The 27,978-nt window shown below is 40.4% G+C and overlaps 1 protein-coding gene across 1 annotated transcript in view; it reads left to right on the forward strand.

Moving 5' to 3' along the window:
* Nucleotides 1-238: 238 nt before the first annotated feature.
* Nucleotides 239-27,978, forward strand: part of EFNB2 (ephrin B2) — a 51,115-nt gene continuing 23,375 nt past the window's right edge. Inside the window, exons 1-2 of the mRNA XM_024578892.3 lie at nt 239-1,021; nt 23,003-23,286. Coding sequence (XP_024434660.1) covers nt 900-1,021; nt 23,003-23,286 — 406 coding nt within the window. The 5' untranslated portion in view covers nt 239-899. The remainder of the gene's footprint in view (nt 1,022-23,002; nt 23,287-27,978) is intronic.

A 27,978-nucleotide genomic window follows, 5' to 3' on the forward strand; every position in this document is an offset into this window, starting at 1 on the left:
CAACAGGCCCCCCTCCTTCGCTGACTCCCCTGCTCAGACGGCGCCGCCGCCGGAGGGCCAAGGGCGGTGCTCACCTGTCAGCCGGCGCCCCGCCTCGCGGCGCCCAATGTCGGACGGGGGAGAGTGACCGACGGTGCAGCTGCCCAACCAACGAGCGCTTGCGGTACGGAGGACCAATGGGCTGAGCTGTGCGGGGCGGGGCCCCGCGTTTATAGTGCTCTGACAGCGGGCTGGTTGCGCTGACTCTCCTCTGCAGGGACAGCAGTGCAGACTGGATTGAGTAGCTGCTGGTAGAGCGGGTCTTGGTGCCCCATCCGCACACAAAGGCTCGCGCGCGTCCGGCACCCGTGGCTAGGACCGAGACACGCCTGCCTACTCTGCAGGCTGGGAGCCGCGAGGAGTAAGGAGGCTCCCGCGCTCCCAGAGACATCCCTCACCGCTCCGAGCTCCGGGACATGGAATCGTGTCGACTCGGTGCCTCTGCGCTCCGGCCGCTGCCCACCCTCCTGGATCTATAGTGCCGGACGGCCCGCTCGGGACGCAGCGCCCGCCGCCGGTGCCTAGTCGTCTCTCCGCTTTTGTGTCCCGGCCGCGTGCCCTCCCTGCAGACCTGCGTCCGGCACCCTGGAGCCGCACGGGAGCGGGCGGTTCGAGCTGGGTCCGGCGCGGCGACCTGGATCCCCGAGCCCGCCGCGCCGCCGCGCCCCGCGTGTGCGCTCCCGCCTCTCGCCCTGAGAGCTCCAAGGAGAGCGCCCCTGGCTTCGGCGACCACTGGAGCTGCTTGGCGCGCCCCAGAGCTGCCTGCGGTCTCCCCCTTTTCTGCCTGGAGGATTGGGGCTTCCCTCCCGCGCCCCGTCCCTCCGCCGCCCCGAGTGCGCGGGACTGGAAGCCGTTTGGCCATGGCTGCGAGGAGGGACTCCGTGTGGAAGTACTGTTGGGGAGTTTTGATGGTTTTATGCAGAAGTGCGATTTCCAGATCGATAGTTTTAGAGCCCATCTACTGGAATTCCTCGAACTCCAAGTAAGTGGCATCTGCAATCACCCTCACAGCCCGCGGGTCTGCTGTGCCGCGCGGGTCGTACGGGAGAAAGGGTCGGGCCGCGGGACCTCAGAGCCTGTTTCTAGAACCTCGGTATTACCCGCTCCCTCCCTAGATCCCGGTCCCCGATCCACGCCACATTACACTTGGTAGTCTTTCTGGCTCGGCCTTCCAGCCGGAGCGCCAGCCCGAAGGAGCACCACCCCCCACCTTCCTTCCCCGTTGAGCTCACCGGCGTTAAAAAGCCCCTGGTGGCTCTGGTGCCACGTCCGCGAAGGTATCTGATGACAATATCTGACCCTTATTTCTTCTGGAGGATGGAGAACAAGGCCACAAACTAGGCTGGCAGACGCGTAGGAGCTGGCGGGCTCTGGAGAGAGGCTGGGATGCTGCACCTCGGAGGAGCACGGTCCGAGGGCGGGCGGGGACGGCGGGCTCGGGGCAGTGGGGCGCACCCCAGAGAAAGGAGCCTGTGTCCCAGGGCCGTCTATAGCACCCGGGAGCACGCGCGTCTCCGTGGTGTCGCGCTTGCCAGACAGTGCTGGGAGAACTCGACAGCTTCGCGGGAGAACTCCGGAGGCGAGCCCTCGGCTCTCCGCCGGGGAGTCGGGCCTTGGCCTTTTTCTGGAGAACCTTCTGCACATCGGTCTCTCCCTTGGTTTCTAAACCAGTGGCCCCGAACTCTTTGCGGTCCGGATAGCTGACTTGATTGTAAGGAAGCTTTCTGCGAAAGCTTAAGGCCCTAGCTAAATAAAGCCTTCATGCTCGGGGAACCTGGACAAGAATGGGATCCTTAGATCCGGCTTGCTTTTATCAAAAAGTGCAGCCCGGAGAAAGACGGGCCTTGTGGAGATTAACTTTCAAGTGTGAGCACCATAGTTACATTTAGAATTTAGGAAAGGCGATCCATCCCTAAATAACTCGTAATTAGTCGTCTGTGCACTCAGTATTGCATATCACCTCATTCTTGGTATATGTTTTGAATCACAGCCAAAAATATTTTACAGAATCATGAAATTCTAGCCTTGGGAAACTTGGGAAAACTATGGAGACATTGGCTGGATCCTGGAGTAAGCGTTTGAGATAAGAAGCAAAAGCAATGGCCTAATTGAGCAAGTTGGCCATGAATTTTAGGGGTAAAGAGACGGGGGATTGGTTTAGAATCACATCTTAATTTTAAAAATTATATCCACTCCTTTAAAAGTGGTCAATTTCAAATTCACCAACAAGCTAACCAAGAATTCCCCATTACAAGGATCAGAAGTATCCCAGCTGTAAATCGCATACATTTATGCATGATACTAGGTGGCACTTCACAACATTGTTCATATTTCAAAAATTACTTAATGCAGTCTCCTTCCATTTGGCCTGATCTAGTATGGACGTCTTTTTTTATTTTTTAATGTAAGATACTGTGTTTGCTGAAAAATTAGTGTTAGTAACATCTTTACACTGATAACGAATCGGGAGGCACCAGGTGGTGCCAGAAAGCGCCGGGCTCGGACCTGCTCGCAGCAGCCGGTGCCCAGGCTGGGCGGGCTTGGGGAGCCGGGCCTGGGGAGCCGGGCCGAGGCCAGCCAGTGCTCGCTTTGTGCCTACAGAGGTCACTCTTCCATGCGCAATGCTCGCGGTGCCAGCCCCTCACCTCTTTCCCCAGGCTGCCTGCTCAGTTACTCTTTGCACTTTCACTGATGTACTGTCTTTTGGAGTTTATTTTTTCCCCATCAGGACTTAATTTAAATTTATATTTAAATCTAGTTTAAAGAAACCCCCTTTCACCTCTCCACTGTTCAGCTCTATGTGTATTTTTGCATTATTAACCACTAGTTTGTGTGTTTCTGGGAGGAGCATTAGAAAATACATACTTTGGGAAGAAGGTAGAGCAATAATTATTTCAATGTAAAGTTTAGACATTAATGTTTCTTTTCCCAATGTGTGTAGAGGTGACTATTTACTGACTGTCCTGGTGATTAGCATTAGTCTGTTTTTCCCAGCTGTGGCCACAGATTTAGAGGCCTGCTGGAGGCCTGCAGTTTAGAGAAAGAAGCCTGCCTCCCTGCACTGCTGATGTTGCTGTTGGCATGATTGCTCCAATCCTTAAGAGTAGAATTTCTTTTATAGTTCTCCAGATAATGACTTGCTTCGAGGACTGGGTAATTTGTCCCTGGAAAAGGTCTACTTACCAAAGTATGTAGATGCTAGCCTGAAAATCAGAAAGATTTCTTCTTGGAGGAATGACTAAAAACGTCTCTTGTCAGGGGGTCACTTTATTTGGGGGAAGTTGTCTATATTTCCAGAGAAAAGTTTGTCAGTCAGTGTAATGTGGCAGGAAGGTAATCAAATGCAATGAAGTTTCAAATCAGTTCATATGAACTGAGGAATAATTCATTTGTAATGAAGTAACCATCAGTAATTAGATTTGTTTCATTCAGGGGTCAGCTTTTTTAGCAGGTGGTGGGCATAGGGAGCACGCAGCAGCTGTTTAGATACAGCATCCAGAAAGTCCTTTGTAAATTCACCGTCTCCATATCCACTTTAATCACACTGTCCAATGCTCCCGTCCCTGAGAGTTTTTGCAGTAGTTGGAAGAAGTTCTATATACTGAAACATTAGCTCTGTTAGATTATTAACATTGCACCCATAGGCTCTGATAGAGGTGGGTCAGTTGAAGCCATTTAGGTTGTTTAAGCTTTTTTTTTTCCTACCTCAGAGAGAATAGCAAACCTGGCTTTTATGCATTTCTAAATAACATTTCAGTCGAACAGTTTTTTCCAAACATGATGTTTTTGCCAAATAAAATAATTATCTTTTTAAAATATATGTTGATTTCACTACAGAGTGAACGAAACTGTACGGGTATGGTATTCTCGAATGAATTACACTGACTATTGAAAATTTCAGTTGAGCGTTCATTTCTTATGTCCATGGGTGCTACTTCCTATGCACCACATCCTAGTTAGTTAACAAAGCATTTTGCTTTTCCCATGTCATTTTTCCCCCACATAATACTGAATTCCTGATATTGATTAACTTTATAGAAAAGAATAGCCGGATAATATCCAGGTAACCTATAATACATGGGCTCTACCACAGTCGGACTCTGAATAAATACAGACCTGTCAGAGATTGATAAAATAAACTACAATGGATAGTGCTGTTTAAACAGTCCATTCAATACCATATATAAGCCAGCCTGCCTTCCATTGTGTCTGAAATTCTTATTTTTGTAGGTAAACAAGTGCACATTCAGCGCTGATTGAATAGCCCCTTGAACTATGCTCCACAGTTTGCGTTTGGGTTAATCTTGTCGGTTTTAATATAGAGAGAAAAAAGCACAAAGCACCAGGGGTGGAATTGTTAGTGCTTTCACATCCACATTCCTCACGTTTTGTCAGGATGATAAACTGTAGGTAATGGACTGTCGTTGTTCCCCAGGACAACTGAGCCAGAGAGAGCACAAAGATGGAGCTAAAGCAATACCTCACAATATGCTCTGTAGCCTTCTTTCAGACCAGAAGAGAATTTATTTGGGAATCAGTGTCTAGGGACTGCACATTTTAACCTCAGCAATTACAGCTTCAAGCCTCAGAAATGGGAGCTGGAGGTTAAGATGATTTGTTAAGCCCTTGGTTCTAAATCTTTCACAAAGCATAGCTGTTGACACTTGTCCAACAGATGCAAAGAAATGCAAATGACTTCAACATTCTTAAATGTTTCTGACTCCTAGGCTAAGAAACAGTATGAGGACAGGTGAATCAGGCGTCATTTCCAGGTCAGTTTAACATATACACACACACAGAAACTACAGATGGGTATGGATTCCTCATACGGAGTCAGCGGAAATAATAATGTGTATGTTGATTAATTATTATAAAACCTCTTATCTGTAAATTTACTGAGATAAGTCCTTTAATTGGTGGATCACCACACCACCACAATAAATACCTTCAAATTGACATTGCAAAAGGAGCGACTAAATCTTTGCTACTTGGCCTTCCCCTGAAATGTTTCAGGTAGCTCCCAGGAGGTTGAGTATAAACATCTATCTACCTTAGAGCAACGTTTCCCAGAGTGTTCTCCTAATAGAGAACTATTTGAGACCCCAGCATGACTGCCGTGAGGCGTCATAGGGATGGCAGTGGAGGGGGGAAGGAAACACTGTAGACCCTCATCAAGAAAGAAAAAAAAAATTAAAGAAGGATATTTCTTTACAATTTTATGAAAACTTTATTTTTAAACTCTTGCATTGCAAATTAGACAAAAAGAAGCGCTCTTCTAAGAAGAATAATGATTAAAATGGTACTCCTGTGTGCCTAATCTTGGCCTTCATTTGCTGCTGACAAAAAGAGCCTGTTTTTCAGGTCACTTATCGTACATCTACATAGATTTGCTTATGAGCTCACCCTTTGTCAGAGGGGTAGAGCCTTAAATAGGAGTGTTCAACTGTTTAAAATATTTTGATTAAAATATGCAGAACCCATAGAACTATAAACTTCTAGTTAGGAATTAGCTCTTTCAGGGAAGAGCACTACACCCCCCAACCACTTTTTAGGGGAGAAATTAGAATGAGGCTGGGAGAGGAATATAAGAAAAGCAGAGAAGGAAGGATAGCGAATGGGACAGTGTTCCGAACAGCTTGGAAAAATTCCTGTGGCTTCATTGTCTCTCTAAAGCCAAATAATACAAAGACATAAGCAATTCAGCCCTTCTCCCTTGATGGAAAATGTAAACCGTTGACATGGCTCCCCTGTTTAACTTGTTTAATTCTCATTTTAAATTCAGTACTATACTAGCCGTGTGAACTCTGAAGATTTCTTTAGTAATCCATTTTGTAGTTCCGAATCAAAAACAAAGTGAAAGGGTCTGACACAATTTGCTTTTATTTTTAGGCAAATCAACCCTGGTCATAGTTAATAAGGGGATTACAACTCAGACTAGGTCTTTACAGATGTAATGTAAATCAAGGGCAGAGTATAAAGAAACTGATCCCTTTTGATTGAAGTATGGTAAAAAGGCATAGAGAAACTAGCAGCAGTAATCTGATTGTATGGCAATAAAACCACCATTTTCTGTCTTTCAGATAAAAATAATGTGGTAAATCCATGCAGTTCATAAGATGTAAAGGCAGATAAAGGGTGAAGCCATGGCAACATATAGATTAGCTTGATGTTAGAAATGACACGTCTCTGAAAAGGGTGTAGAAGCGGAGGCCCTTGCTCCAGGCTGTTGGCTATTATGTGAGAACCACGCAGACTTGGAAACTGGGATTAGAAAGTATGAAAGCCCTACTTGTGGCCTGGGATGGTTAAAGCAGGAAAGAAAAGCTGTTCAGTTCTTGCTCATTGGTGGCAGATAATATGGCAAAGGTAGATTTCATTGACTGCCTTTTTCAGAGATTGAGATTGGAGCTGATTAAAATTTCAGATCACTGCAGTTGTTAAAACCTGCAAGATTTTTCTTTTTAACTCCTGGCCTAACAGCGGCAGCCATTCTTTAGGATTAACTGCACTTGGCGGTCCCTGCCTTAATCTATTTGGGCTTCAGGCAGGGACATGCTGGGAAGGAACAGAGACCAGAGGGGATAGGTAGGGCTGGAGTTATCTGAAAAGAAAACAGAGACCTTTTGATTTCAGCCATCTCTCAGACCCCAAGCCATCTCGCACGAGTGGGAAGAGAAAAGGTAAACATTGTTGTCCCCCTCTCTCAGGCAGAAAGCTCTTCTCTGGGTTTTTCCTTCCCACCCTGGAAAAAGATACATAATAAAATAAATAAAAGGTGGAATTTAGTTTTTATTCCAATCACTAGTAATCTAATATGCCCAAACCAATGGACTCTCTCTAGGTGGTATTCTACTCATAAATGTGAGTCTTATCCTTTGAATGGGATAGGTGCCCTTCATGTAAACGAAATGCTTACGAAAGTGTTAGCGCTGCCCAGTTTGCAGTTAAATACAACAACAAAATCACCATGCCGTTGAATCTTACTGCCCCTTGTACTGGACAACCTTGTAAATAAGCTGTACTTTTGTTTTTGCCTTGCACACTTTCCATTTTAGTCATTAAACAAAATAAGCCATTGAAGCCATGATTGAGTTACATGCAGAGTGACGTCTGCAATTGGGTCAAACCAAAAAGGAAATATTTGCTCTATTGCCTCCAATTTGGCGTTGAAAAAAAGTTTTAGCAGTTCCTTAGGAGAGCCTGAACTCTTAAGACATTGACAATACTGAAAGCTACAAACACCCCAGTGTCTGTTGTGATGGAGTGGCTAGCTCAAGGGGATTCAGTGCTGTTTTCTTAACAGAAACATGGGGACTAATTCTGTGAGTGTCTGAAAATCTTCATGAGTCCTGAGTATTCTATTTCAGACCCATTTCATTGATTATTCCTAGCTCTGAGACAGCTGACTTAACCATCTGTTTTGGGCTGTAGATTTATTGTATTTATTGCCTGTTTTTCTGGTCTTTATTATGTGGCTGTCATAGATGAAAAATATTTTTTAAATGATTGCACATAGACCTGCCATACCTAGTGCGTACTTCTTTACCTTCCTTTCTAACTTAATTCAGTAATCTATATCAAAAGATCCATTGCACTTGTCTAGATTCATCAGACAGAAGGGACACCCCGTAATTTACAAGCTGGTCACATCCAAGCACCTCGCATTCTACATTTGACAATGATTGCTAATAGCCCATTCAGCTAAAGTATTTGCTTGTTAACAGGGAACAGAGCATGATAAATGTCCAGCAAGCTTTCGGCCTCCTTCAGCTTTTCAGTTGCAAACTGGTGCATATTTATGGCAGGCAGATGACAAAAGAAGAAGCTGGATTGCCCTGGCCTCTAGCTTTCTGTTAGGAACAGGGTTAAAGTGATTAAAGAAAGAAGGCTGGAAAGCCCTGCCACTTGCTTGCTAACAATCATCCAACATTTAGGTTTGTTCTACCTGCTGTGAACATATTTCAGAAGTGTTAAAGGTAAGGATGGTTGAATCTAGCTAACCAGATTCAGAATTGATCACCTAATCTAGAATAGCTAATCAATTATGAAATGTTTTCTGTGCTCACTGAATGCCAGGTAAACCTATTTCTGTTGCTCCTGTAGCAAATCAGCAGTAGCTCTTTATTTTCTTTTTCATGTATAAATTCAAACATGTAATTCTAGCCCAAAGCATTTTGTGACAGGTGAGTGCATGCTTGCTGACTTCAAATAAAAAACATAGTAGGAGAATGCTCCATTAAAGAAAAACAAGTTGTTATTTCGCTCTTAGTAACTCTAAACAGAATATACAGGAAATGGGCTATAGTGAAGTATTAATAGTGTGCTGTTTTCTTTCTTTAAAGCATGGATAGATAAACGTTGCGACTATTCCCAGTAGTAGGCAGACATTCTGAACACTGGGAATAAACCACTGGTGCTCTGCCTTGCTTTGAAAACTTTGCAAGTACTATAGATTCTTCATACTTTCTATATAAAATTATTAAACAGTCCAGTTCATTTTCTCCATTTAAGTTTGGTTGCATATAGTTTTGCCTACAGTTCCTGTACCATTTGTCCAATACTTGCTAGTTAAGTACCTATTGCACCCGAGGCATTCCTGTTTTCCATGTGCGGATTATTCCTGTATCACCCTAGAATAATTATGAGTGCTACCCACATTTTTGAAACCAGTATGTCAATGTGTTTGTGTTGGAGGAAAATGTCCTAGGCTTCGGTTTGCTTGGTAGGGGTGTGCATTGTAGGATGGGGGGGTACAACTCCCTGCCTTCTGCCTACCCCGCTGTAGCTCCCCACTGCAGGATACCTTACCCCTGTGCATATCAGAATCCCTGACCCACAGAGCCAGAGTGTCTGAAGTGTCTTCTTCCAACTTCTCTTCAGCCTCTTATGTTCTAGCCTAGGAACGTGAGGCCCAGTGTGCTTCCACCACCAGATGTTTGAAATCCTAATGCTTCTGAATCTGGCCTGAAAACATTTGCCTGAACAGGAACTGCCTAATAAGTGAGTGGAGCTGGGCCAATTATGTTCAAGTCTAGCTCAGAATGTATCAACCTGCAGAAGATATTTTAAAAAGGACAGTTTTCATTTAACTACAAGAACTATATTTGGGGTACATTGTGGATAAAAACAAGCACTCATCAGTCCCAAATCCCCCTGTACCTCTGGAAAAATTGGATCTTTTATTACAGTGGGCAATCTCTAAAGTCCACAATTTCCCCTAGATGAGTGCCCTCTCTTTATGATGTAGTAGATCCAACATAATTTCTTCAAATGTTTAATCCCACAGCACTTTGCTTAAATACCTGCAGCATAGGAAGATCATTATACACTGCAGTCATGATTCATATGCAGGTCTTAATAACTTCTTTACCACCACCCTCCCTCCCTGTCCCTAAAAGGCAGGGACAGGAATTGTTTTATTTCATCATTATCTAGTAGCTAGCATTGACATACGGTATTAGTTGAATGAACAGACACAACCCAAACGTATGTTAACGTTTCACCTGCTACTGGAGATCTACCTTTATAGACCAGCAGCGGCTCTGGAACAGTAGGGCATCAGAATCACCTGGAGGGCTTGTTAAAACGGGACTGCAGCCCCGCTCCAAGATTTCTGGTTTCCTGAGGTCTAGATGGGACTTGAAACTTACGTTTCTAACTAGTTCTCAGTTAGTTGAGAACCATTGCCATAGATCAACTTTTTTGGAAAACTACTCAGCATTAGGTCATCATCCTCTTAAAGGCTGTTTTGGGATCTCTGAAGAAATCTGGTCCTGCTTCACTGCTCTGTGCTCCCATTCTTGCCCCTTTGGAGGCCATAAGGGGTCATTGATAGTGGGTAATTCGCTGATCTATTCAACAAGCATTTATGAACTGTGAGGTCTTATTACTAGGCTCTGAGAATACAAAGAACAGTCTCTGCCCTCAAAAGATTTAAATCCTAAGAGTAGAGGGAATCGTGGAAGCAAAAGCAGTTTGTGCTGTGGTACCTGGGAATTGTGTGCACTTGGAACACGGAGGAAGGGAATGGTGTTCCTTCTGGAGGGGTGTCTAGAAAAGCAGCCCAGGGAAGGGGTCTAGAGAGACAGCAGGCATTTGTAGGCAAGGTCACAGTAGGTGTCTGAAATAAGCAACTCAAAGTAATATGTTAGGTGAGGGTGCTGTGTGTTTAGAAAGTGTACATCTGCCAACATCTACACTATTTTATCTGAGCGTAGCTCAAAGACAGAACTCACAAATGAAACAAATTGGCGCCGTGGTATAGCGAACCCAGTAATGATTTTCAGCTACCTTATTAATATGAGAATTAGCAGTACCTTACCTGAAAAGGCCTCTGTTGATCATGGAAAGGTCAGGCAATTCGATTAAGCAGACAGCTGGGCAAGTGCTATTTCAGTTTAGTTGAGAGTACATGCTTTGGAATCTGGCTGTATGAGCCAGGCCCAGGTCAGTTATTTTTTTAGCTGTGTAGCTTTGGGAGCATTATCCTCTATGTCTCAGTTGTCCCTTCTCTAAAATGGGGACAATAATATAATAGTACTGAATAAAAGAGTAATAGAATTGTGGCAAGGATTTAAAGAGTTCATTTAGTTCTGTGCTTGGCACAATGGATCAATTTATGTCAGCTATTGTTAATTAAAATTAATTGAATATCTATTATGTGCCTAGCTCTGGTTCAATTTGCCTTTGACATTCAAGTACAAAATAAATATAAGTAAAATGATAATAAAAATTATAACATGGCACTTTCACCTTTTAAAGTCTCTGATGCTACATTGTAGTTGTTTAGTTGCCAGACTTTTATGTATTCTTTAAGACTTTTCTACTATACAAGGCACATTTTTATTTCCCTTCTACCGCCAAATCATATGCCCTCTTTTGTGCTTTCTACCCCTAATGTAGTGACATTTTAAAACCCTGAACCTGCTGTTACAACTTCTCCACCATGAATGGAGGAAGGCCGGGGCAGAATTCACTTGTGTATATTCATTCAGGTATAGTAAGAGATTGGGTTGTTGAATGAAAACACAAATATAACCTGTAGGCATGGGCAATGTAGCATTTTTTTGCACTAATATTAAATGATATTTCTTATTTAGAAACCTACTTACATGGTGGACATGGTATATTTTATTTAGCAAAATTGTATATAGCACTTACTATGTGCCAACTGCTGTTCTAACTGCTTGACAGATACTGATGCATTCAACCTTCAAAGTAATCATCTGAGAGTGGTATTTTATGATCCCTATAATACAAGCGGGGAAACTGAGGCACAGATTGGTTAGTTATCTTGCCCAAAGTCCTCTAGCTAATAAGTGGTACAGTCTGGGTTTGAACCTGATTACTCTGGTTCCAGAATCCCTCCTGATTTCCTGCCTCTCTTACGCTGCTACATGGAATAAGCAGAACTGGTGTACTAAATTAAGCATGTGTTTGCTCAAAGCAGCACACACAAGGTGGATAACAAGAAAGTTTGGAGTATAATTCTCTTCCTTGTCTTACAGTCTTTCCTCTGATGAGCATGCCATTCTAAATGGAGCCTTTAAATCTTTGCTATAACATGGTTGTACCCAATGGAGACTAGATAATTATAAAAGTATATAATATTGCCTGGGCTGGTGTGGCTCAGTAGATTGAGTGCTGGCCTATGAACCAAAGGGTCGCTGGTTTGATTCCCAGTTCAGGGCACATACCAGGTCCCCAGTAGGGGGCGTCTGAGAGGCAACTACACATTGATTTTTTTCTCTCCCTCCCTCCCTTCCTCTCTAAAAATAAATAAAATCTTTAAAAATAAGTATATAACATTAATGTACTTACTAGATATTATTCCTCTGGTTATTAACATCTTCATTTTTAAAATTTAAATATTTGATTGTTTCTTTGCTGGGAGAAAAAGTTAGATTTTTGAGAAGAGTTGCATTTGGTTAGTTGCAGAGCGTGTGTCAAGCTAAGGAGATAGTATGACATCTTTTTTAGAGTCTAGTCACAATTAAATGCCATTTTATTTTGGATTTGGGAGCTGTGCCAGCTTCCAGCTTGTCAGAGCTAAGAAGACTCAAATCAAGTCCAGGCCTATTTCTACAGCAAACTGGGATTCTGGCTGCTTGCCTGTGGATTCATTCAGTATAGCCCATCTGGCTTTTGATGTTCTGCAAGTTTGGAGCAGTTTATTTTGGGAAGCCAGGCGACAAATATTGGTGGGCCTGGGGTTCTCTTGACTCCAGAGTGATCCTCTCTGGATGACATTTCCCCGGATGGCATTTCCCCAGACTCATTGTCTGCTTATACCTGTAGACCAAGCAGCCAGCTGGAGGTCTCAAACAACCAGATCTTTATGCCTTTTAGAGGGCCCCAGGGCATCCTCTTACCTCCTCCTGTCCAGTTTCCTTCATTTTACTTCAATGCAGCTTGTTTGAATAACTTAGGAGTATTTAACTTATGGGGTGTTTTTGTTTTTTGGTCAAGGTAATTCCAGGCTGCTTATGATGACTGAACAGGAAATATATTGTCCACAAAGTTACAATGTCGCGCCATTCACAGTTTTCTAAGATACACAGTTTTGGGGTGATCTGTATAGAAGTCAGTAACCCAATTGGCTTTATTCTTTTCGCACATCATCAGTGCAGATCTAGCAACCTGCTTTGTTTCTCTTCCCTGTACTCCCTGGGTTGTCGCCAGCTATGAAAGGTACAAGAAAATGTTCCTGTCATATGCCCATCACAGGCCTAGCCCTGACCCTGCTCTGGAGCCTGGGAAGGAGGAAGCGTCCAGGAGGCAGCCATTTAGGTGGTTGTAAAGCGATTACGCACAGCCCTGTAAATTGTGTGGCTAGACTTATTATGCTTGGCTGACAAGAAGAATCTTGTCTTACATCAAGAGAGAACTGGAAGAATTTGTCTCTTCTTAAACCTTACTTATTAAAGTATTTATTCTTTCTTTACACAGACACCTATTGACCACTCATTCTGTGCAACATATTGGGAGGATAGGGGCCTGGGGCCCAGAGAGAACGTGACAAGCTCAGTCCTAGAGTCACACTTCAGCTCGAACAGCAAGCCCTGGACCCCCTTGGTGTGCATACCCTTTCTTTCAGAGCTGTTTGCCCCACCAAAGTTTTATTCACCCATTAAACATGGGTGAATTGTTTTTCTGAAAAAGCCAAATTGAAAAAAAAATGTTTTAAATGTGATGATGGGAATGAAAGGGATGAGAGGGGTCATAGAAAAGGTAGACCCAAATTCCAGGTTCTGATACTGCTGTGTGCTAAGATCTCAATTCCATTTCTTTGCGTGGTTAAAATGTCAGCCCATTGCCTGTATGATTTACACGTGCCTTTCATCTCTGTGATTTTCTTACTCGGGTAGATGATCAAATAGATCTCCACACTTACATCTAAAACAACAGAGAACTCTCTGGAAATGCACTTTAAATTTCTTTCTATATGAAAGCCATTTTTCTTTCTGTAGCCTCACCTATAAATAATAAGAGTTCCACCTTCCTTTATAGACTCTTGCTAAAAGCATGGTTTGGAACAAGACCATACAGGTGCAAATAAATTACAGTTGGGAAAGAAGCTTGCACTGTCTCTTGCTTCTGAGGGTTGTGAAATACCTGTTTCGATAATGGAGCCAGCGTGGTCAAGCCAGCACGACAAAGATTGGCCTTAGTGATTCACTGTCTTGTTCACTTTCCCACTGTACGTCATAGCATCCCAGACTTACTGCTCAAGTCCCTCAGTTTTGCTTTACCTAACTACAAAATTCATGGCATGACTTCCTTTTTTGTGTGTGAAAGTTTTAGGGTAAGGGTTGTTTTAGGTTAACTGGTCTCTGTGAATCTGTGAAAAAAAAAATGATGTCTGTGTATTACACACTTAAAGTTTGACTTCTGAAGACATCTTTTCAACCTCAGCTTGTTGTAGGCTGTCCTTCTGTGAAATGCATGTTTTTATTCCAGTGAAAATTCATTGTTTAGGTAAAAATTAATTAATTTCTTGTGTTATAGTCACAAAAGAAAATTTAAGTTGAAAATACTACCTTTGAGCATTTAAAAATAAAATCCACTTTAGCCACCAGTGCTTTGAGCATTGTATCACAAATAAAAGACAAGATTAACATCAAAAGACCTCCGTTTTCATTCAGTTGCGCAGCATTGCAAGCTGCGAAATTTAATATTACTTTGACTTCTATGGTGATTGTGGAATGACAGAGGGAAATGGGTTAAGTTTAAATAAAAGGATACACAACAGCACACACGTACCGTTAAATGCAAATTGCAGCCACTGGGCCAAGAATGAGGTCCTCTAGCTCTGTATTGCAGATTAGAATTTTATAAATAAAACTTTTCTTTAGACCAGTTTAATACTTTTTTCAAGTGTATGCATAGGTGGAGAGGCACAAATACTGTAGCATCTCACTTTGAAGAGTTGCTAAACTGGTTTGTGTGCCTATAGGCTCACAGTGCATTTGAATTCCTGTGCTTCTCATCTTTCCTTTTCTTGAAAAGATTTTGCTTGTCATTGGTGTGAAGTTTGAAATGCACACCCCTCCTATTAGTTTTCAGACTTATAACACTTTAATAGTCCCAAATTGTAGAGCCTGCTTTTATGCCCCTTTTCTTTCCCTTGAATAAATCAGGTTCATGTTGCAGATAATATTTGTTTCAGAAAAGTGTGAAAGAAGGGGCACCTGTGAAAACAGGCAATTGTTCCAGCACACATACACATTCGAATTAAAGCAGAAAATGTCCATTACAGCCTCCAATTACTACTTTATTTCTTGGAAGTTTAAAGCCACTGAGAAAGATAGTGGTGCTGTTGCACTCGCTGGAAGTTTTAAAGTAATTACTTGTTAGTCCAAGCAGTGGGATCTGGTAACCTAATTCTGTAGAAACCTGACATCCTATAGCTACACTCCATTCTCTCTCTGGTTTCAGAGTAAGTTGGAACAGAAACTTGTTCTGATGTTAAAGTGCAAAAGGGGGCAGTAAAGTGCTATCCACAAAAAAAGGAAAATTTTTTCCCCGAGTATTTCTCATGGCTGAAATTGCCTATGTCTTTTTAGGGTCCTGCTTTTATTTATTAATTTTATAAAAAACTCTCCTTTTGGGGCCATATAGAAAATGTCGCATTAAGTGATAGCAGCATTCTATCATTGAATGAAAGTAATGCAAGACTGAATATTCTGCCTGCTTATGAAATGTGCTACTCAATTCACACTTGTGAATTTGTTGTTCTTCCAGAGTATTTATATTCCCAAATGCATAGGGTATTTCTGAATGGAATTTTGGGCTTCTGTGTTAATGCCATTCTAGTTCCATGTAGACATGCAAGGCCCAAGTACACGGTGAAGTTATGGGTCAAGTGCTTGGGCTTATCTAGAGCAACGTGTATCTTTTGTCAGGAGGTAGCTGGGAAGAGTGGTAAGTTACAGCAAAGCAGCAGAGTGCATTGTATCTTTCCTCATTCAGAATAGCAGACTCACGCATTTCATAAACTGACTGCCTGCAGTATTTGGCATTTAATTAGAATAAAAATCAAAGTATTTTATGGGAAAGTGCATGTTTTCTAAAAATGTATCCCTTTACAGAACTTTGATTTGTGAATAAATCTGTTATGTTATGATGTGATACGGTTTTGGTGTGCCCACTGCTAAGGTAAACCTGTTCCTAAAGTTCCTAAAGCTGCCATTGAGTCCTTAAAATGTTAGCCAGTGCCCAGATCTGTGCAGCTCGGTGATTAAGCATAAATTGTATCTATCCCATGCCTTTTGTGTATTTTAATGAACCAGTTGTACATTGCATACTAGCTGTTACTACAGCTTTTGTGGATTCAAAGATTGATTAGTTAAATAGATCACAATTCAGAATATTAACTTTTTTTAGTTAAGCTTTCTAAGGAATTGTGTCAAAAAAGTTAAAAAGTCTACAGGCTTTAAATATTTTAAATGCTTATTTTAAAAACTAGGGTTATGAAAGATTGGTTGAGAATATGACATAGCTTATTCTTTGAAACTACAAAAATAACATACCAATCTGATCACAAATCATGTAGTGTTTATTACAGAAAATTCTGAAAAACATGAAAGCTAAAAGTTCTAGAGTATACATCATATACTCTAATGATGTAATTTTGAAATGAAAGGAAAAATAAAAGTAATTGTCCATGAAAAAGGTAATCTCGGCTTACTTAGGAATCTGATTTTGCCTGGCAGTTTGCTCCGAAGATAGACCATCCTGTGTGGATCTCCTGTCCCCCCGTTTGCATATTGGCAGGGTTTGCATTGGTCCTGTTCCATGAGTCCCAGGGTCCTATTTTCAGGTGAATAATGCCTTTCAGAAGTATGCAGAAATTTCAGATACTTAGATAGATTTTTATGTTCATAACAATAAATAGAAATGGCTCTGGGTCTGAGTTGACAACTTTTTGAATTAGAAACACCATTGTCATATCTGGATGAAGGGGCTTTGCCTGACCCAGAATTTGTTTAGACATAGAAACTGGTCATTCTCGTCGACATGTTTTCATCCTGATCTCTTTCATTTTGTGTCAGCTTGATATTTATGTGTTCAGTTACAACATATTGACTTGCCCTTGTTTGTATGGTAGTTCGCGATACTCTTCAATAATTTACCTCCTTGTATTGCTTTTTTTAGAAGATACAGGTCTTTCGCATTTTATGTGTATTTTCACAGACTATTTATTAACATCATACAAGAGCCACTCAGTGATTTGGCTGTTCTTCTAGGTTACCACGATACTTTAGGCAACCTTAAGAAAAGTGAAAGAAGTCATTGGGTGGTTGCCCTGATGTGCATGTGTCATGGTCTCAGGCAATTCAGGAGTGGGTAGGAGAGAAAAGAGAAGCAAGGGAAATGGGGGTCCATAGAGGGTTGGGAAGTGTAGTTGTGGTTCCACCACACAGCTATCCCTGAACATCTCAGCTCCTGGCTTCCCAGGAATCCTCTTTCATCAGGCCAGGTTCAGACTACTTTGAGTCAGTCTGGCAACCATGGCCTCCATCTGATTTATCCCCGGTGACTTGATGATGCAACACTGGGCAATAGAAGAATCCAGACTTGAGATCGCAACAGGTGATGTTCTGCTCTATCAAAGAAAATTGGGTGTTGTGAGCCCTCAACTCTTAGTGGCTGATTTATGCTTTTAAAAGCATTATTGTAAGCTTTTTAAACAAGCATGGGTTCCTAGTGTGGATTAAAACATTAAAGAATACCATATTTCATGATGGCTATATTATAAAAATAGTTTCTACAATGATGAATACAAAGTTGAAATGTGTAATTTAGATAATGAGAGATCTAATTTAGATTATTAAATAGTAATGTCTAATTTAGGTTATTGGATTGATTCAAAGTATTCCCCATGGAAGTATTACAGTTGGGTTTTCAGAGTAACTTTTAAAAACTTGGATTAAGTTCAATAGGTAATCAGAAGATAAAAACATATCTTATATCAAATCATTTCATTTCCGGCAGGTTAACTTTGGAACCTTCTTCGGGTTTCCATTTTATTCCACATTATGCTGGCTCTATATTTGATTCAAAGTCATCACATATATTGTCTTGCTTGGGAATGATTCATTGGGGAAAACCATAGAAGTCACCTATGTCTGCGCAGTCTGCCCCACTCTCGTAGCATTCCAAGGAAGCCCTCCAATCCAGTAAGAAACACAAAGCTACAGCACCAATGTCAGGAGGCAGTCCTGAGCCCCAGGTTCTCCCAAAGGGGAGGAAAATTCAGCTTCCCCTTCTCAGAGGTATCTGCGCTGACCTCGAGTGGCCTGGCTCAGAGAAGAAACTGGCCTGGCAATGTTCTCTCTCCTATGTAGGATGTGAAGCACTGTTGGTCTTCTTTGTTTTGGGTTTTGAATTAAAGCCAGCAGACTTTATTAAATGACACCTCTAACCAATTTTGTTTGTGATGTAGTTTAGTGAAAGCAACCTCACTTGTGTGGTATGAGTTGAAACTATGGGGCTTTGCCTCTATGCTTCTTTTGGTTACAAGACGGACAATTTTTTCATCACACAGAAAGCAATCTGCATTTACACCCACTATGGATAGTCAGTTTAGTAATTTAAAATTAATCAGTTGTCATCACCATAGTTACTTTTTTTTGACAGTCTCTAGGTCAACATAGGATAAGTATGTTATTGCATATTACAAAATGTTTGGGGCATAGATGTACTATATTGTCAAAAGTATTAAATCTCTAAACAATCTCGAGGTAACAAAATCTAAATATAATGACCTAGCTTCAGAAATAGAGCTCTATGTTTACCGACTCGATTTTGACATTATGGGATACATTGTTTTCCATTCGAAAATGGTATTACTAGGAAATTCACCCCATTTTCTTTTCAGTTACATTCAGTGATTCTCATAAATTGTCTAGAGTCCAGCTGTAATATTACATTTCAAACACAAATTCCACATAGTTGGGCAGTTCCTTTTGGTTCTTGGCCTCCTGGGGTTCACCTGGTTCTTGGCCTCCTTGGGAGAAAGGCAGGGATACCAGATTGCTGCCTTTGTGAGCCACGGTATCAGGTTCTCCTACGTCAGAAACAGTCTCAGCTTTGGGCACAACCTAGGTGATTGGCATGGAGCTAGACTTTATGCGATGCTCACAAGCTTGTGTGTATATTGATTTTTTTCTTGATTTTCCATAACTTTATGGCTTAGCTATAAAAATTTCAATTTAGAAAAAATGCATTTCACAAACCATATTTATGCTTTAATGTAATGCAGTGAGAACTGAAAAGTGTGGAGGAAAAGGGAGCTTTTCCTCTTGTGCCTCATGTTTGGCACACATGTATCCTCATCTGTTTTGTGTGTTAGGTACGTGTACAGTGATTAAATGAAGATAATGAGATGTAAGGTGCTTTGATGAGTGTGTAGCAAAGAGTAAGTGCTCAAAAGCAGCCATGTTGTTATTAGTGGTTCTGGAGGTGGTTAATTGCCTTGTATTTTTAATACAAAGGGATTGTAGAAGGCCTGTGATACTCATAAATCCTTTCAGAGAGAACAGGCCTGAAATTCTATCTTCACAGCTCCTTGTTCTGCAGAAACACCATCATGCTTGGGATAGTGCCTTCCGGAAATCTCATCTCTGCTGTCAGCACAGCCCTGTCCCAGTTCTAGGTGGTCCTCTCTTGAGAATTCCTTCCATGGCTATAATTGCAAATAGTTTGTGGCACCTAATTTGACTTAATTTTATTTGTGTATATTTTGGTTTCCATTTGTTCTTTCATATTTTTTCAACTAATGCAGTACTTATTGAGCCTTCACCATGTGTCAGTCCCTTGGGCATTCAGTATTGAATCAGATGCACATGGGACTCGCTTGCCCTTAAGGAGTTAGATTGTAAATCCCCGATGATCAGGATCTTCTACTTTTTTTTATCACTCAGGCTCTGGCATGAAATAAGTTGCTTTAGTTGTTATACTCACACTACTCTTGTTTGTTCCCATGTTGCCTTAGAAACTGTGAGGTTCCTGGGAGGGAAGAAAGTGGATTCAGGGGCTCCATGGCACATAGTGGTGACGTATGCAAGAAATCTGTGATTCATTCAGGCTCAATGCTCAGCCACACCCTTTGCCTGCTGAGAAACTATAATTTCATCAATTAAAGTCTCTGCTATGTAACCAGTTTATATATATCTATACATGCTTAAAAAGTAAGCCTGTGAGGCATTCAAGTATTGGGTCTTTTTGTATGGATTTAAATAAAGAAGCAATGACTTTTTTATATAGTAAACAGGATTGTTTTTTCAGTTTCTCTCTCTCTTTTTTTAGATATGTATTTATTTTTAGAGAAAGGAGAAGAGAGGGTGAGAAATACCAATGTATGAGAGATACATTAATTGGTTGCCTCTTATACACCCCCACCTGGGGACCTGGCCCACAACTCAGGCATGTGCCCTGACTGGGAATCGAACCTGCGACCTTTCAGTTCACAGGCTGGCACTCATCCACTGAGCCACACCAGCCAGGGCAGAAGCAATAATTTTTTTAAGGAACTCTTAAAGCGATTACTTTTTTACCGGGAAAAGGATAAAATTCTTGTTTTACTTTTTGTCACAGTATATTCTGAAAAGTGAACTGACTCTTTTCAAAGCATTGGAAATAGTGAGTTTTATTGAGACTTACTTTCCATGAGCATATTAAATAACCTTATTGAAATATGAGGTTCCTCTCATTCCCTTCCATTTTGATAAGCCATCCCATGGGTTACCCTCCCCGTATATCACTCCCGCATCACTACTGTTACCACGTTTCTTGTGATTTGCGCCTTTTGAAAATATGGTCTAGAACATGGAGATTTTTGTAGCATACCAGCCCATGTCGTTATAAATTCTTGACCTCACCCATCAGCACTGGTAAAAGCTGTAACTCAGAGTCGGTGAGTGAAGAGAGAGTCATGAGGAATTACTTACCTGGGTGGGAGGAAACCTGATGAGTCTTTGGTTAAACAGGAATAAAATTTATTTCATGAAAGAACAGGATCTTGGGAGTAATTTGAATGGAGAAAGAGCTTAGTGAGCCAAACTTTAGACATAGGGTGTGATGTAGGAGAGTTCTAAGATATGCAGAGATGATATACAGCTTGTGTGTGTGGTGGGGTGGGGGTGGGGTTGGATCTGATGCATTTTTAAAAATAATTGACTGGAGGGACAAGAAAATGTGTCCTTCTGGCTGCTAAGGATCCTGATATCTAAAGCATGGGCAAGCCCCTGTGGTCCATGTAAAAGTTAATGAGTGTAAAGATCAGAACTTTGAAAGGAGGCAGGTACAGGCATCCAGGCTGCAGGCCTTGGTTGTGATTTGGGAATACTTCTAACAACTTACTTACATGTGGAGATCGCTCTGTGCCAGCTACTAAAAGAAGAGATTTAGGGTAGAAAGTATTTGGACTGGAGTGAGAACCCAAGCAGGAATTGGCTTCTGGTTCTTGGATGCAGTGAAGATTTTCTTAAGAAGGTTAAAGAATAAAACTGAAAAAAAAGGATGTGTCAGGCAGGTGAGTGAGGTCATGCTCACCGTATGTCATTTGTACTGACTACTGGGCATCGTGTCCCCACCGCTTAACCACAGAGACACATCAGTATCACCTGTGGGGGGCAGGGTAAAGGCTAAAAAGCCTCATCCACAGACATTCTGATTCAGTCCTCTGGTACCTCCACCGGAACCCAGAGTTTTTGTTTTATTCCCAAAGAACATGGAATTACTTAGAAAAATTACCTGGCACTCAGGAGGTGGAGGGAATACCCAGGGAGTCCTGACACTTCCAGGAGCTGAATTTTCTAAGTTTCTTCCCAGAAAACTGTAGAAATGGTCAAGAAGGTCAAAGAGAGATTTTTAGGACTTTTACCAAGTGGTGGTCCTCATTTGTTAAAAGTTGTAGAGAAATTCAAGTATGTACACGTTTGTATGAAGTTCATCATTGTTATAAAAAAGTCATTTTGAAACTTTGTTAGTTTATTTTTGTCCTTTCTTCATCCCTCCCTCCTCCCCTCTCTCCCTGCTGTCCTTCCTTTCATTCTTTCTTTTTCTTTTTGTTAATGAATAAATGTCACATATCCTGGCTTAAAAAGCTCAGTAAAAAAAGGGGGGAGGGTACTGCTCTCTCTTTGGGATTGTAAAACAATGTCCCAAGGAAGCTGACAAACCACTGTCTGCAACATGCATTTTCCCTGCCGTGAATAGTATTCTGTAATGTAATTTCTGTTATGTTCTGTGATGCCTCATAACCAACCTCATGCCATTTTCAGAAAATTAATATGATTCATTAGCATAAATCATAACCTGTTTCCTCGGTACGTATTTGAAATTAGGGGTGCCTCATTGTCCTGGCTTTCTCTCAGTGAATTACAACCCATTAATTGTCATGGCTGGTGGGCTTCCCGATTAAATAAAGGGTTGGATTGGAAGGATTCAGGCATGATGCTTTGTTCTTGGGCTTTAATATTTTAATGAGCTTGAAGGCTTGGCTGCTTACAGAGGAAAGAGCTGGGATTTCTAAGAGTTAGCATTTGTAGAAGGATGTTCATTAGAAAGCTCTTGTTTCAGTTTCTCAGAGAAACTCCCCATTAAGAAAGATCTTTCAGCAGCATGGCTAGCAAGGAGGAGAAAAGGGAGGGGGAAAGCTTTTAGCTGTAAGCATTAAGGGGATATTGTATCAGTTGTCATAGTTCTAAAAATTTGCTTCTAAGAATTAATTGGAGCAAATACATCTCAAGGGAAAGGGAAAAGGGTTGGTGGAGCAAGGACAGTAGTTGCTGTCCTTGCCAGTCACGGACTCTTCATCTTGCAGCTGAATCAATACTACAACTAATTATTTCTAGTTATCTTTTATGGGTTTGTAAGACATTTCTTTTGTTCTGTGTAATAAAAAGCCCATTGTCTGATCAGTGACTGACTAATTATGATAAGTAATTTGAAACATTCTTGATGAAACTTGTCTGTTAATTAACATCAACAACCAATGGAAACTAACAAGACAACAAAGTATCAGGGCACCCACTGTTCCCTGGCACTAATGCCACCTTTCTGTGGCATGCCCAATAAACGAAAGCTGCCAATGGTTAAAAAATAACAAACAGGTGGGAAGGTCTGACTCACCAGGAGGCAAAGTTATTATGAAGTTGCACAAAGGAGCACTGAACTGTTATAAGCGAGTGGATAGTGAAGAAATGTCAGCAGGTTGACTGGTCTTATTGCATAGGGTAAGGAGAGCGGTTCTTTCTTCTTTCTTTTCTTTAAAGTTTAATTCCTAAAAGCATTCATCTCATGCTGATCTGAACTAAGATACTTTGGTAAATAAAAGTGTGGATTTATCAAATTGTAGTGTGGAATTATTGATGTCATCTGGCTATATTGTGATTGTGAATACATCAACTTTTATCAACTCAATGTTTTGTTTTGTTGTGTTTTTTTATGCTTTTAGATTTCTACCTGGACAAGGACTGGTACTATACCCACAGATAGGAGACAAGTTGGATATTATTTGCCCCAAAGTGGACTCTAAAACTGTTGGCCAGTATGAATATTATAAAGTTTATATGGTTGATAAAGACCAAGCAGACAGATGTACTATTAAGAAGGAAAACACGCCTCTCCTCAATTGTGCCAGACCAGACCAAGATGTAAAATTCACTATCAAGTTTCAAGAGTTCAGCCCTAACCTCTGGGGTCTAGAATTTCAGAAGAACAAAGATTATTACATTATATGTAAGTATAATTCTATTTATTATTTTTATAGAAATTAGGATAAGCTAAATAGGTTTGTATCAATTTTTGTTTCCTTAAAATTATTATTGTGGCAAACATTTGGTGTATCTTTGAAAATTGTCTATTTTTTTTAAGAAACCTTAATTGAATGAGGGACCCTGTACTAGTGCTACTCATTAAATATAAATACCTAAAGAGAAAAAAAATCTAGAGTTTTTATAGCATTGAAATAAATGTGTGTGTGTGTATACACACACACTCAGCATCTCTACTGACAAAACTATTTTTTAAGAACCATTGGTGAAAGTTAATGGGTAAATCTGGTACTGTGACTTTTCTCTTCATCCATTCATCCATCATTCATTCATTCATTTAGTATTTACTCTAGCCAGAAACTGTGCCTAAGCACTAGGGATTTGACAGTAACAAGATGGAATAATGTACCCTTTCCCCATGAAGGCATCAGTGAGGTGGAGCTTGTAGGTTCAGAGGATGGGCATTACATGTGAACCACACTTATCCATGGGCACAGACAAATTTGAAGAACATGACAAAACTTGGTGTTGCTCAACCAATTACTTAAAAAAAAATCTATCAATGAGTTGATACATTGCTTTAGGAACAGATATTATGTATCCTTTGAGTTATATCTGAACTGCTGTCCACTTATGAGTCTGTGTAGTCATATGATGCACCCCCTGGAGCACATGCCAACTAAGTGCAAATCACATGCTAGCACAAAGCCAAGGGTGGTCCAGGCCCAGGGTTTTGTCACTGCAGTCTCAGTGACTGAGACCGCTGTTCACATCACTGAGGCAAAGAAGTAATTTTTTCTTCATTTCTTTGGTTTAAAATTTTGCTCATTACTGGGTTGGAGTCTCCACTTACCTGTTACCATAGACTTCAGTTCCTTAGGGAACAGTGAACTGCTGTCCATGGGCTGCACCCACCCATCTCTTGGTGACCAGGTTAAAACTCTGCTTTCTCAACCTACTAACTGCTCTTTTTCTTAAGCTCAGAATCAATAATTCACTGAATAGTGATTTAGGACTCAATAACATACTATTTTTTACTACATTGGTAATTGAAACAAAAGTGGTCATAGCTGTCTAATTATCTTGTCCTTTGCTGCAAACCTGAAATGCCACAGAGACTGAGAATCTATTTTTAAATCAGTTCGATTCACAGAGAGTGGCTGAGCAAGAATAAGTAACAAAGGAAAAGGGAGAGTGTTAAATTATATAGTTAAAGAAATAATTATTATAAAATGAAAATTAAAGCATTCTGAGGGATGAAACAGGTAGATGGAGTAGCAAAGTGTACAAAATAATAGATAAATTTTTAAAAAATGCATTATAGTTATTAGGCAAAATAAACGGAAACCTTAAACTTTTGGAAGCCTGGCAATTTTTTTCAAAAGACACTTTAAGTAAGACTGTTTACCAGGGACATTAATATTTAGCATACCATTTATTGGAAATTAAAAGTGACCTCAGTAAGAAGGTTAATTCCCTCGTAGGATGGGAGATACAAAGAACCTGGGGTGGGGTACCTGAAAAGCAGATGCCCCAGAGTATCAGATGTTCCTATGGTGTTAAATGTGTGTCACTAGAACTGCACCTGCACCCCAAGTCCACCGATTGGCTCTTTCATGCTGATCAGCCAACAGACCCAGATTCTCTTCTACATACTTTAGTTTATGACTTCGTAAGGACGGCTTTGTAAATTCTGTAAGTTCCCACTGAGTGCAAGTGGGATTTCAGCAAATATTATGGGGTTAGCCTTTAGTCTGAAGTAATATGCAGGAAATGCAAATAAACACATTCTTTAGCAACATCTTTTTGTTTAATATAGTGAGCATTTAATAATGAATGACTTATTATCAACACATGATAGGTTTGTATTTAGAAGCACAGCTTAATTTGTAATTCATTATGATAGTAATCCACACAATAACGACATCTCTTATTTTTCTTTTCCTGGAAACTCATATTAGGTTCATTAGCAGGTAGTTGAGCTCTGCTGGCGTACAGAACTCTCCTTAGAGTTATGATTTACAGTACAAAAGCATGTGGTAGCCTGGGATAAAAGAATTGTTAAAATAGAGTTGAGGGTTTCAAGTTTGAAACAATGAGAGGCTGTTTGAATGCAGCTGGTTAGGTGATTGTCACAGGGCTGGGTAAAGGGCCCAAAGCACAGAAGTGTGTGGGGGAAATCCATGCAGACTCTCCACAGTGAGTCAAAGACTTCCTCTAGGTCTCAGACATAGGAAGATGTTTCAGAAGTTGGGAAAATGCAGAAGCCAGTTTCTCACCCGGCCTACAGGAAAGCTTATTGATATACAGCTTTCCCTGGAAAGGAAATGAATGAATGGTTTAAAATAGTTTAAAAAGTTGATGTTGACTTTCTTTGCTTCTTCAAGAATCCCAAGGCACCAAAACAATTAAAGAGATTTTAAGAAGTGACTACTTTCCACATCAAATAATCTTTCTCTCCCTCACCCTCCCTCCCTTCTCCCCCAAGCCACACAATCACATTCTACTTAAAATAGTACTATACTGGGTAGCATGATGAAAAGTACTAAAATTTACAAGTATATTTTTAATACTTCAAATCATCAATTCATTTTGAGACAGTTAATAATACTGGTGTTTTGAGTTGCTACAATATATATATATACTACATGGGCTTAATTCCAAATCTTAGTGTCTATTTAGTAAGCACCTTCATAATTAAGAGTATCAGTATGAAAATCATCATTATTGTGTGCTGTTTTCTTCCCATGGGGAGAAAGAAGAAAATTGATACTTTGAAGTAGTGCTCCATTTCCTTTGAGAGGAACAGTCCAAATTGCTAATGGACTGGATTGGTGTGGGGTAATTCCCTTGATGAGTTTAAGAGATTTGGGTTCCAGACCTGCTCTCTGAATTTAACAAGAAAGTCACTTTATCTCTTTGAATTTTAATTTCTTCTCTAGAAACTACTGTTATTGTTGTTCTGGCTAATGATGGAGGTCTCCAGGTCCCAACCATTTTATGATTAGATGTGCACATCCAATATAGGGTCTCTTGCTATATAAAGTGTGGCTTTATTCCAATTGAAATGGACAGGAGCTGCTATAAATTCTTTAATGAAATTTAATTTGATTTGTAGTGTTAACAGATTTAAAACTGGCATCATACTTTTGAATTTTAGAAGTAAATATACATTTTTTAATTGGAAGTGTATTTTTAAATCTACTAAGTGTCCACCCATGACATGACAAAATGCTATGAATCCTCATTAATTCTTGTAGATGGTTATTTGCTTCGACATGTGGCAAAATTTTATATAAATATGTTATTTTTTCTTAATGTTCAGAATTGACTTTTTCAAGTGACCTATTTCAGTAATTAGCAATGGGCCAAACTTGCATAGTGAAATCTCCTAATCTTAAATGATCCAAAGGTGGGAATGTTAAGATCATTTGGTGTGAAAAAGCCCTATTTTATGTTGCATCCAGATTCTTAATTACCTTAAAAATATAGTAATCATTTTCCATAATCTATAGCTATTTTTATTATGTCCTTAATATTTAAAAAGAGTTTATGGAAAAATTTCTAAAGTTGCCTGTTGTCAAGGGAAGTTCTGTGTTAGTAAACACTTCAGTTACTATTAGGAAAGCATTCCTAACTATGTTCTCAGCCTTCATGCATATTTGTACCATAAAGTTTTCTGTAGACACTTTCTGTGCTTGGTATACAACTTCTTTTTAGAGGTCATAGAGTTGAATGAATCAACAATTCTGGTTTGTTGGCCCTTTGCAACATCCAACCTTGCAAAGGTTCTGTGGGTTGGTTAACCAACCTTAGCATAAATTCTTGCAAAATAGCTACAAAGAGATTTTCATCACACTGTAAAAATTGAGTCAGAGGTAGATGAGAATGAATGCCATTGTGTTAATACTTTTTCAGGGAACAGTGGCCATGACCCAGTTGCTAGACAAAGAACACCGCATGCTCAGAGCACCTCCCAATTTAACTTATGTGGCTTTTATATTATTTTACTTCAAATCCGTAGCCAGGACATGGATTTGTGGAAAACAGCCTAAAGGACAGCATTTCTAGTGATTGTTTTTATTAGAAGTTGTTCTATAAGGTACACTTGGCCATGTTCACAGCCATCCTTCCAAAGCCACTCCTCACTTTCCATGTCTTGGGAAACTCTTCCTTGAGAAACACTGAACGAGTTAAAAGAGTCATCTTTCTTAGCCCTTCACTGGTTTAGTTCTCCAGAGCAATTTTTTTTTTAATCAGAGCATATAAAATTGGAAGGCTCCATAGTCAGCTTTGCTATTTTTAGGCATAGACTCCACTGCTGAGCAAAATTGCAAAATAAATTAAAACACTTGACACAAATATAATGAAACACTATTTTTAAAAAATCAAAACAGAAGAAGAGATTTCATTCCTGTATTTTTGTTGAATGTGTCTATATATTTGTTTGTTTTTCTTTTGTGTTATTTTTCTTCTTTTTTTGTTTTTGATTTACTTATATCTGGGGAGTAGTATGGAAAGTGGCACTAAAATTTTCTGAATGTACTGTATTTTTCCTAGCAAAATAGTTATGGGAGCTTTCAAATGTCCTTTCACATTTAAATTTCTTTTAAAATATATAAGAATGTGTGGCCTCTGTGAAGTGATTATATATAGC

Source organism: Desmodus rotundus, chromosome 13 (genome assembly GCF_022682495.2).
Source record: "Desmodus rotundus isolate HL8 chromosome 13, HLdesRot8A.1, whole genome shotgun sequence".
NCBI lineage: Eukaryota > Metazoa > Chordata > Mammalia > Chiroptera > Phyllostomidae > Desmodus > Desmodus rotundus.